Source organism: Staurois parvus, unplaced genomic scaffold (genome assembly GCF_062004578.1).
Source record: "Staurois parvus isolate SC_StPar_1 unplaced genomic scaffold, SC_StPar_1.0 ptg003409l, whole genome shotgun sequence".
NCBI lineage: Eukaryota > Metazoa > Chordata > Amphibia > Anura > Ranidae > Staurois > Staurois parvus.
This window is the reverse complement of record NW_028321205.1, coordinates 13221-25567: the sequence shown is the minus strand read 5'-3', so window position 1 is coordinate 25567 and position 12347 is coordinate 13221. Positions and strand designations below refer to the sequence as shown.

The window sequence follows — 12347 nt, the reverse complement described above, 5'->3', positions numbered from 1 at the left end:
GAGAGGGGAGGGGGGGAGAGAGAGAGAGGGGAGGGGGGGAGAGAGAGAGAGGGGAGGGGGGGAGAGAGAGAGAGGGGAGGGGGGGAGAGAGAGAGAGGGGAGGGGGGGAGAGAGAGAGAGGGGAGGGGGGGAGAGAGAGAGAGGGGAGGGGGGGAGAAGAGAGAGGGGGGGAGGGGGGGAAGAGAGAGGGGGGAGAGAGAGAGGGGGGAGAGAGAGAGGGGGGAGAGAGAGAGGGGGGAGAGAGAGAGGGGGGAGAGAGAGAGGGGGGAGAGGGGGAGGGGGAGAGAGAGAGGGGGAGAGAGAGAGGGGGAGAGAGAGAGGGGGAGAGAGAGAGGGGGAGAGAGAGAGGGGGGAGAGAGAGAGGGGGAGAGAGAGAGGGGGAGAGAGAGAGGGGGAGAGAGAGAGGGGGAGAGAGAGGGGGGGAGAGAGAGGGGGGGAGAGAGAGGGGGGAGAGAGAGGGGGGGGGGAGAGAGGGGGGGGGGAGACTTCCAGCTAAAGATCATAACTCAAACATAAAATGGTTTCTCTGAAGATTCAGCCTTGTTTCTTTTAATGTAAACAAAGATAACGGCGCTCAGAAATCATTAACCGCCTTGTTTGGAAGTAGCGGACGCGCGGGGGGGGGGGGGGGGGGATGGTTGTGGAGGGAACACATGGGGTAGGGAGTAGAGGGGAGCGGTAAATTGTGCGGCTCTGACACCCAGTACAGGTAAACAGCCGGGGACGATCCGACTATAAAACAAATGCTCCCCACATGCGGCAGTCAGAGGTTCCCCCAGCTCACCGGGATGTTCCTGTCACCTCTACAACACACCAGTGGGTGGAGGGATCTTGTTGTCACCCTTCACTGCACACCAACCAGATATCACAGATGAGGTTTTCCTCTCCCGGCCGACAACTTTACAATACAGATAAAAGACCAATTTTTGCTGCATTTTATTTCCTTCCACAAATTATTTTAAATGTGCTTTTCAATTGACTGGAAATGTGACTTTTTTTTGCAAAGGGTCAATTTCCCAGCATGGCCCCTCCCTTCTTACATCTCATAGACCTCTCCTCTTCTGGGAGTGTCTAATGACTGCCAATGCTGGCCCAGCTCCTCCCTCCCTGTACAACAAAGCCTTCTTCTCTTCTGGGAGTGTCTAATTACTGTCTGTGTTGACAACTCCTGCCACTTTGCACTTCATAACTCCCTCCTCTCCTGGGAGTAGCTAATTACTGTCTGTGCTGGCCCAGCTCCTCCACCATTTTGTGTAGGTGCCAAGGGTGGAGTGAAGGAGAATACTAGAGAACTGCAGTCTTCCTTCCCCCCTGGTTACAGAATGCTTAACCCACCACAGTGCCTCCCAGCTTCCATAGTGCCCCCCCAACCTCCCATAGTGGCCCACAGTGCTCCCAAGCCCCCTGCAAGCCCTCAACCTCCACAGTGCCCCCCATCCTTCTTCAAAGCCTCAAGCTCTCCATAGTGCCCCCAACAGTGTCCTACAGTGCCCCCATGTCCCCCGAGAGCCCTCACCCTCCACAGTGCAGCACGGCCTCCCATAGTGCCCCCCAGCCTTCAGCTCTCAATAGTACCTCCAACAGTGTTCCATAGTGCCCCCATGGCCCCTGAGAGCCCTCACCCTCCACAGTGCAGCCCAGCCTCCAGCTCTCTATAGTGCCCCCAACAACCAACAGTGTTCCACAGTGCCCCCATGTCCCCCGAGAGCTCTCATCCTCTACAGTGCCGCCCAACCTCCCATTTTACCTCCCAGCTCACCATAGTGCCCCCAACCTCCAAAAGTGTCCCCACGTCCCCCGAGAGCCCTCACCCTCCACAGTGCAGAATGGCCTCCCATAGTGCCCCCCAGCCTTCAGCTCTCCATAGTACCCCCAACCTCCAACAGTTTTCCATAGTGCCCCCACTTCCCTCGAGAGCCCTCAACCTTTACAGTGCCGGCCAGCCTCCCATGGAACCTCCCAGCCACCAGCTCTCCATAGTACCCCCAACCTCCAACAGTATGCCATAGTGCCCCCACTTCCCTCGAGCGCCCTCAACCTTTACAGTGCCGGCCAGCCTCCCATGGAACCTCCCAGCCACCAGCTCTCCATAGTACCCCCAACCTCCAACAGTGTGCCATAGTGCCCCACGTCCCCCGAGAGCCCTCAACCTCCACAGTGCCGCCCAGCCTCCAATAGTGTCACACATTGCACCTTACACAGAGACTCACTCCCAGCCCTCTTTAGAAACCTCATTCCCCATAGGGCCACCAAGTCTATTACCGAGTCCCTCGACCCACTTCACCTCCCCCCATAGTGACACCCAGCCCCATCCGTAGCCTTCCAACATACTTTTGTTGTACAAGTACAAACTTTTTTGAGGGGGGGGGGGGGGGGGGAGGTTTTGGAAGATTTTGGGAGAAGTTATGAGGCTCCGGTGTCAAGAAGGTTGAGAACCTTGCTGGTTTTGGAGCTGCTGATGTCACATCCAAGATGGGGGCACCCAGCAGCATTCTCAGGGCTTTTGAAGGCCTACACAAGGGAGGATTCTATAGGTACAGAACATGAATAAAATACACCTAGAAACCTATGAGAAGATTGCTCCTGAAAAGGTCTGGTGGCAAGGACTCAAAGGCAACCCATTGACAGACCATGGCTTGAAGGAAGGCAACCCATTGACAGACCATGGCTTGAAGGAAGGCAACCCATTGACAGACCATGGCTTGAAGGAAGGCAACCCATTGACAGACCATGGCTTGAAGGAAGGCAACCCATTGACAGACCATGGCTTGAAGGAAGGCAACCCATTGACAGACCATGGCTTGAAGGAAGGCAACCCATTGACAGACCATGGCTTGAAGGAAGGCAACCCATTGACAGACCATGGCTTGAAGGAAGGCAACCCATTGACAGACCATGGCTTGAAGGAAGGCAACCCATTGACAGACCATGGCTTGAAGGAAGGCAACCCATTGACAGACCATGGCTTGAAGGAAGGCAACCCATTGACAGACCATGGCTTGAAGGAAGGCAACCCATTGACAGACCATGGCTTGAAGGAAGGCAACCCATTGACAGACCATGGCTTGAAGGAAGGCAACCCATTGACAGACCATGGCTTGAAGGAAGGCAACCCATTGACAGACCATGGCTTGAAGGAAGGCAACCCATTGACAGACCATGGCTTGAAGGAAGGCAATCCTGTTGAACCAATTGGTCTGGTGACAGGGTCTCTTTAAAGAGAATCCACAATGACTGAAATACGACAGCTGTTCCTGACTGGTCAGTCTTCTCCGTCTACCCAGTGAGTCACCTACCTGGCACCAGTATGTGCACACCAACAGTTCCAACACGCTGACTGGAGGACATCCTTCTGACTCCAGGAGGTCCAGAAGAAGTGGACGTGTTTTTCAAGGTTTAGATCTGGTAAAGGAAGGTCCAACATTCCCATCCAGAGCGCCTCCCTTCAAGAAGGGCACACAAAGAGGCCAAAATCTAAACTCTTGCACATGCACCTGGCAGTTGGAGGCACGGAGACCCAGGAAGGTGTATATGGAGACAAAGGGCCGCGGTGTATCTACGGTGAACAGAAGGCCAACTTCTGTGTCTTCTATACACAGCGCCACCCAGAGTTCTTCTTTAAGGGAAACACCAAGTCGGAGTGGAAACTTGGCGCCTTTCAAAGCCAAAACATGAATGACTCCAAGGCAGAAAATTTCATAGAAGTGGAACGCTGAACAAAGAACAAGGTGTTAGGTGAACCCAGAACAAAAACTCATTCACGGTGAACAAAAAACTCCCCCCCAAAACGAGGGCGAGGAAGCAGTAAAATGGGGCCATTCTTCTGCAATTGGCCACAGGGGATGGGAAGCAGCCAATGGCTGTAAAGCGGCCGCGCCTTCTGCGCACACACGCAACTTACCGAGCTTCTCCACCAGCTTCAGCATCACCCCTCCGATGTGCACTTCACCGGTGACCCTCAGCGTCACGTCCCGGTTCAGGTCCGTCACCAGGATATTTAACTCCCAGGTGCCATCGGCGTAGCAGCCGTCCGGCATACGTATTCCGTCCAGAGCCATCATGGTCATCCTGCGGAGAAAGGAAAAGACGGTCCCGTTAGCCACTGGCTCCTAACATCACATACACAGGTTTATAGAGAGAAGTGAGATATGGGGGCTCCGGTATTTCAACCCATTATGTACACTTAGAGGCCGGGAGAATGCGCGTCAGATCAGTCAGTTATGGGAATCAATGGGACAAGGGGCAGCGTTCACATTGTGCGTCGTTATTCTGGAGTAAAAAAAAAAAAAAAAAAAAAGTGATTTAAAGACCCTTACACTAGATCACATGACCTCTGGCAAGCTTGAGCATTGTGGGTGTTTCACATCATTAGAGACTGCATAGAATCAAGGTTTAGGTCTTGTATAAAAAAAGACAGGACTATATCTGTTCCAGGTTCTCTAGTTCTTTTTTTGTTGTTGTGAGGAGGCACCCAGCGGGGCTCCCTATACCCAGTTGCTGGGGGGGCTTCTCCAAATTTGCACATGGGGTTCTAGAAAGTCAGGCTGGGGGGTGTCAAGCAGCCGAATTCTACACTCCCAGCCCTGAGGTCACCTTTCCCATTGCAGGACATCGCCGGCTTCCAAGCCCATACCCTGCACATGAGGCTGCTGCACAGTCCAGTTGGCTAGAACTGGGAACACCTCCTGGGGGGTGGGGACACCTGGATGTCTGGCGACTTAACAACCCGCATTTGTATTGGCTGTCACCAGTCAGAAAGTTATGACCCTGAACAGAATTCTGGGTAATGCCAGGTGAATCAAGAGCAAAATTGAGGCCATTAAAAAAAAAAAAAAAAATCCACACACACATTTTTTGTCCATACTTCTCTTCTGGGTGACTGGAGTAGAATTACTTTTGTCCTCCTGTGACCCCGAGTCAGCCTGTAATAGGCTATCGCCCTCTATCATCTGATGAAGATCCTGACAATATTGTCGGGATCCACCCAGCTGCCTGACTGACAGCTGGCTCTGCCTATTGGCATGTGGCTGAGTGCCAGAACCAGCCGCTCCTGCCCCTTCCCCAGCCCGGTGCTCCAGTGAGTGCAGAAGGGGCAGAGCAGAGAGTGGTGACTGACCATCACTGCTCTCCATTTAGAGCAGACTGAGAACTGAGTGATCGGGAGTCATGTGACCACTCTGGTCCTAGAGGTGACATGGGACATGAAGAGGAATATGGATGTTGATTATTTTTTCTTAACCCTTTAAAGGTTATTTCTTGCTTTTCCCCATTGGGGAGAACTTCCTTCACTTCCCGTCCTGGAGAAGCAACAGGAAGCAGGAGGAAATCCATGCAAAAATGAAGACAATTCCCCTCAACGTTGATGGATTAGGTGTCCCCACTGGAAGATTTCCTCTCGCCTGTTCGGGTGACAGCTAAAATCTTGGATTTCCCATCACTTTCTATGGCCACCATGACAGAGGAAATCTCCCCAATGGTGACGACAAAACCCTGACGGGGGTTCTAGGGGCCCATCCACACCAGCATGGCCCGCTGCTACATGTGTTAGAGCATTCAAAGGGTCTGGGACCCCAGTGGGAGAAAGGGCACTAAGCCACAACACCTCATTTGTAATGCACGTGCCTCATGGGCTGGGCTTTTTGGCAATTTATTTTTTACCTGGCCGCAATACCTAGACATGGCACATGCAGTGACCCCTTTTTAATTTCCTCTGGGGTGTGCAGTCCTTCCCTCGTGGAGGGTGTGGGCTCGGCGGCCCTTCCCCTGTGGAGTGGAGGGTGCGGGCCCGGCGGCCCTTCCCCTGCGGAGTGGAGGGTGTGGGCCCGGCGGCCCTTCCCCTGCGGAGTGGAGGGTGTGGGCCCGGCGGCCCTTCCCCTGCGGAGTGGAGGGTGTGGGCTCGGCGGCCCTTCCCCTGCGGAGTGGAGGGTGTGGGCTCGGCGGCCCTTAGGTTGCTTCCTCCCCTTGCTCAGCAATGATGGATCAGCTTCGGCTGATCATGAAGATCGGGATCTGCTTGGCCATTTGGCTAGGTGGACCTGTGTGCGCCTTACCCGACAGAAGTCTTGCACCCAAAAGGGGTCAGGGAAGGGTCCATCCTCTTTGGTAGGGGACCATATGACACACCCCAAGTGCAATGTTTTCTGCGTGGTCACATACATTTTTTTGGTTCACTTTTGGCATTTTGTTTTTGCCACACTAAAGGCTCATAAAAATCCTTCGTTGTGTTGGGAAGTCGTTCTCCGCCAGGGTTCCTCTAGTGGTTGCTGAGGGTTCCGCGAGCTCTGACTCATGGACCTTCCATCGGGCGGTGCCTGCATAGTTCCAGGTCCAGCGCCACTCGGCAGAGCCAGCTGAATGACACCAATTATCTTTTTAGTGGTCTGTAAGGGTGGGATTCTGACCACCGCTGTGGGCGGGGCATCTTTCTCACTGGCCAACAACATAACGGCATGCTTCTCACTGAACCCCCCCATGCAGTGACTTTACAGGGGTTCCCCAAGATCTGAGAAATTTTTCCCAGAGTTCATCCGTGGCAAGAAGGGTTGTGATAGGACATTCGGTTATACGGGCAGCACAACGCACCAGAAATCACGCATACAACATGTAACATGCTTGGCACATTTCACCGCAAACCAATAGCATGACTGGTCCCCAATCCCCCCCCCAAAAAAAAAAAACAAAAAAAAAAAACCCAAGAAATCAGTTTCAGGTAGAAATACATTGTAAATAATAATCTCATCTTTACTCAGCTGCACAAATATTGTTCAATATTGATACATTGGAGCAAAAACAGATACAGATTGATAAACAGTAACATGGACCTCGATCTGCTGAAGAGACAAAAACTCCATTAACCCTTCACTGACCTCAACGTCACAAATGCGAGGATGGCAGAAAAAAGGGATTCCCATGACTGTTCAGACCCGGCCCATTGCCCACCCCCAGCCCATGGCCCATACCCAGCACCGCAGACCCGGCCCATGGCCCACCCCCGGCCCATGGCCCACACCCAGCACCGCAGACCCGGCCCATGGCCCACACCCAGCACCGCAGACCCGGCCCATCGCCCCCACACCCAGCACCACAGACCCGGCCCATTGCCCACCCCCGGCCCATGGCCCACACCCAGCACCGCAGCCCCGGCCCATGGCCCACACCCAGCACCGCAGCCCCGGCCCATCGCCCCCACACCCAGCCCCGCAGACCCGGCCCATGGACCCCACACCCAGCACCGCAGACCCGGCCCATGGCCCCCACACCCAGCACCGCAGACCCGGCCCATGGCCCCCACACCCAGCACCGCAGACCCGGCCCATGGCCCACACACCCAGCACCGCAGACCCGGCCCATGGCCCACACACCCAGCACCGCAGACCCGGCCCATGGCCCACACCCAGCACCGCAGACCCGGCCCATGGCCCACACCCAGCACCGCAGACCCGGCCCATCGCCCCCACACCCAGCCCCGCAGACCCGGCCCATCGCCCCCACACCCAGCCCCGCAGACCCGGCCCATCGCCCATCCCGGCATCAGCTGCTAACAAACCCATTCAGCATTTAAAGTTGTGAACAACAAAAACCGCAAATCAGGAAATTTATCGTTTCCCCAGAAAAGGGGAAGAAAACAAATCCAATGAATCATACGACTCCATAGAAATACACACAAACACAAGTCGCGTGGCCTGTCACCGAGACAAGGCAGTATCCAGAATGACAGCAGCCAATCCGCTCGCAGCTTCTGTCAATTCCTGGGAGGCAGAACCCAGAAAAATGAACGCTGATTGGCTGCGGTGGGGTACACCACCTTGGCCTTAAAGAGACCCTGTTACCAATTTTAAAAAATTGCAGGTAGAAGCACAGAAAAAAAAATAAAATAAAATAAATCGCGTCAATGTATTTTTGCACCATTTTTTTTCCATCCTATAAATTTTTTTTTAATTATTGATTTGCAATGAGATTCTGAACTTGCCGGAGAACTCACACCCTAAAAAGTATAGATCCCCTAGCTCAGCCCCCTCCCTCCTTGCATGTCGCAGCCCTCCCTTCTTCTGCAAATGTCTAATTACTGTCTGTGCTGAGCCAGCTCCCTTGCCCCTCCCCCAATCCAGCAAAGGAGAATGTATAGAATGTCATTTGAGTGACAGCTCCGAGACTGCTGTCTTCACATGCAAAATGGCGGCACCCAGCAGCAGTCTCAGAGGTTTTGGATGGGTACGTGAGGGAGGATGAAAGGGAAATAAGATGCATTAGATGCTCATATAATCTATTGGGAAGAGGGGGCAGCACAGCGGCTAAATGGTTAGCACTTCTGCCTCGCAATACGCGGGTTCAAATCCCAACCATGGCACCACCTGCCTGGAGCTTGCATGTTCTCCCTGTGCCTGCGTGGGTTCCCTCTGGGTACTCCGGTCTCCTCCCACACTCCAAAGACATGCTGGGAGGATAACTGGCTCCTGTCTAAATTGTCCCTAGTATATGAATGTGCGTTAGGGACCTCAGATTGTACGCTCCTTGGGGGCGGGGACTGTCAATGTACAATAAATATGTAAAGCGCTGCGAAAATTGATGGCGCTAAGTACCTGAAATAAATAAAATGAAGGCTCTGGTGATGGCCTCTTTACGTGCCTCATTTTGGTAACGTGGGCCGATGGGAAGCAAAAACCAGTCCATCAAAAAACAAAAACACGCTACGGTATTATATCTAAAGGTACGTGACCAATGGAGGCCAGAGCAGTCAGTCCAAGTCATTGTATCGCGGTATATGGGCGCCGGCGAACCAAAGTCATTGTATCGCGGTATACGGGCGCCGGCGAACCAAAGTCATTGTATCGCGGTATACGGGCGCCGGCGAACCAAAGTCATTGTATCGCGGTATACGGGCGCCGGCGAACCAAAGTCATTGTATCGCGGTATACGGGCGCCGGCGAACCATAGTCATTGTATGGCGGTACACGGGCGACGGCGAACCAAAGTCATTGTATGGCGGTATACGGGCGCCGGCGAACCAAAGTCATTACATCGCGGTATACGGGCGCTGGTGAACCAAAGTCATTGTATCGTGGTATACGGGCGCTGGTGAACCAAAGTCATTGTATCGCGGTATACGGGCGCCGGCGAACCAAAGTCATTGTATCGTGGTATACGGGCGCTGGTGAACCAAAGTCATTGTATCGCGGTATACGGGCGCCGGCGAACCAAAGTCATTGTATCGAGGTATACGGGCGCCGGCGAACCAAAGTCATTGCGTCGCGGTATACGGGCGCCAGCGAACCAAAGTCATTGCATCGCGGTATACGGGCGCCGGCGAACCAAAGTCATTGTATCGCGGTATACGGGCGCTGGTGAACCAAAGTCATTGCATCGCGGTATACTGGCGCCGGTGAACAATGAACTCTTATGAAATGACAGTAAAAGGTCAGCAGAGAAAAGGGCATTTTGGGGCGTGCGTCTGGGGCGTGCGTCTGGGGCGTGCGTCTTCAGCAAAACTTTATTGATCGGTTCCCTTTAATATTTGCTGAATGGAGCCCGGCACAGCTGACTGGTGATTTGGTTCTTCTACACCGGCATTAGAGACCCCCCCATACAAGTCAATGTGAACGCATGACAACCCCCCCTTTCCCCACCACCACCCATGTGCACTGCAGCCAGGTCCATGGTCACTATTAAAGGACAGGTCCACGGTAACCCCTATGAAGCCCGGGCAGCACTAAACCTGAAGGCCTCAAGGTCCATTTGTAGCAAGCGACTGCAGAATGACTGTCGCCTAAATTCAAATTATTAAAAACATTTAAAATGAAAATAAATAAAATAAAAATGTTTAAAAAATAAAATGTTTTCTGTAAATCAGATTTAGCGACTTAAGCTGCCCATACACGTATAGATTTTCGTTCAAGAATATTCGTTGGATTTTCTAATCGTTCCTTGGGGGGGGGGGGGGGTCAAATTGATGTTCATTTTTGCTGGCAGTGATGGTAAAAATTTGAAGGGGCAGGAAGGAAAACATTTCTTCAAGCGAATTTTCAGCCAGTGTATGTGGTGATCGTTCAGAAATGACATTCATTTTAAAGTCGAATGTTAAAAGCAAAAGACAGTTTTCGGACGACATTCATCCATTCATTGAATATGCAAAGAATTTTTCGTACGACTTTTCTTAGGAATATTCTCATTTGAAAATGTACACGTGTATGGCCGGCTTTACGCCCCGATCCCGACTCACACCGGCCCCGACTCACACCGGTCCCCGACTCACACCGGTCCCCGACTCACACCGGTCCCCGACTCACACCGGTCCCCGACTTTGAAACTGTGCGGATTGCAGTGAAGTCGCACGATTTCAAAGTCGAATGATGTGCCGATTTGAGGTGCGATTTGTAAGATATCCGACGCAGATGTCTATGCAAATCGCACCAAAAGCAGTGAAGGCAATACTGTAGAAATCGGTGCGGCTCCGACCGACGCACCGATAGGACCGCGTAATTGCGGACAACAGGGTGCAACTTGCCAATGCGATTTGAAAGTCGTATGGGATGCAAATCGCACCAAAAGCAGCGCATGTACTACTGTAGTAATCGGTGTGGCTCCGACCGACCGCACCGATCGGACGGCGTAATTGCGGACAACAGGGTGCGACTTGCCAATGCGATTTGAAAGTCGTATGGGATGCAAATCGCACCAAAAGCAGCGCATGTACTACTGTAGTAATCGGTGCGGCTCCGACCGACGCACCGATCGGACGGCGTAATTGTGGACAACAGGGTGCGACTTGCCAATGCGATTTGAAAGTCGTATGGGATGCAAATCGCACCAAAAGCAGCACATGTACTACTGTAGTAATCGGTGTGGCTCCGACCGACCGCACCGATCGGACGGCGTAATTGCGGACAACAGGGTGCGACTTGCCAATGCGATTCAGAAGCCGTAGGGGACACAAATTGCATGGCAAGTCGCACCCGGTGTGACCGGGGACTCAGTGCTCTGTCCTGGGGTTCGGCTCCCCTTTCAAACAACTCGACTTCACCAAACGAGGCTGAACATACATACAGATGAGCGACGGGAAGTTTAGAGCGCAAGCTCCTCTTCCCACTTGCTCAGACTGCGCCCTATAAAACGCCTACAAATGAGTCTGTGAGCAGCTGGAGGGGTGCTGTGGGACTACAACTCCCATCCGGCGGAGCATGCCGAGCTCCCTGGATGAAGTTGGCGCTGGCTGGACTGTGCAGCCCCTCCTAGCTCAGGGCAGCTTCCTCCCCCTCCAAGCCCAGGATGGCTCCCTCTCCTCTCCGCAGCCAGGTCATCCATTGTGCTGCTCACACATCCTCCTCTGTGCGGGGAATCCGCTCTTCACCTGTTTGTAATCCCAACCTAACAAAACCGGTCTGGCTGCTCGCTGGCTGCAATTGAAGTTTTCATAGAGAGGGATGGGGGGGCATGAGGCTGGCATGGGGAAAGGGGGGGGGTGGTAATAAATGCATGCAGGGGCCACACACACACACTTACCTCTCTGCTTACACACTGCTCACCCAGGCTGGTCAGAGAGGGACTGGAGGGTCCACAATGAAGAGGACAGGGCAGGCTGAGAATGGAGTCCCCCAGGCTGAGCTCTCCAGGCTGGGATCACGTCACTGCTGCTCAATCTGCTGCAGTCACTCCCCCCTCCTCTCTCTCCTCTCTCCTCCTCTCTCTCCTCTCTCTCTCTTTTCCTTTATCTCTGCCCAGAACTCACAACTGTTAACTGAGCAGCAGCCTGGAGGAGGGGGAGGGGGCAGCAAGGCTCAGGGGGGAGCACAGGAGGGGGAAAAAAGAAAAAAAAGTTTTCAGGGTCCAGCAAAGTGAGGAAAGTTCGGAGGAGTCTTCAGGCTCTGCCCTTTTATGGAAGTGAATAAAAAGCCAGGATTGGAGCCAACATCCGGGCCTCTCAGTGCTGGGATGGGGGGAGGCTCTCTGCTCTCCCCTTCTCCCTCTAGGAAGGAAGCAATGCTCTCTCTCTCCAGACTGCTAAACCAGCCACACTCCTTCCTGCCCCCGTCCAATCACAGGACGCGGAGGATGCAAGTCGCCGACTTTGGCAGCGCAGCTCAGCTGTCAATCATCGGCGGTGACGTCAGCCGCTCCGCTCCGCGGGGATTCTTCGCATATATTATAACCCGCGTCATATAATGGATGGGTCATATAAATATGTATCAATAATGTATCCTATAATGTAAAATATGTATAAATAATGTATCATATGATGTAAAATATGTATAAATAATGTATCCTATGATGTAAAATATGTATTATATAACTAATGGATCATATAAATAATAGATCATGTAATAGATGTGTCATATATGTATCATATGTAGAAT

At 53.0% G+C, this 12347-nt stretch overlaps 1 protein-coding gene across 1 annotated transcript in view; it reads right to left on the bottom strand.

Annotated features, from left to right (window-relative positions):
- LOC149428202 (fermitin family homolog 2-like) overlaps positions 1–11964 on the bottom strand; it is a 41173-nt gene extending 29209 nt beyond the window's left edge. Inside the window, exons 1-2 of the mRNA XM_089667605.1 lie at positions 11497–11964; positions 3902–4068 (exon numbers count right to left, since the gene is read on the bottom strand). Coding sequence (XP_089523731.1) covers positions 3902–4067 — 166 coding nt within the window. The 5' untranslated portion in view covers position 4068; positions 11497–11964. The remainder of the gene's footprint in view (positions 1–3901; positions 4069–11496) is intronic.
- Positions 11965–12347: the final 383 nt, after the last annotated feature.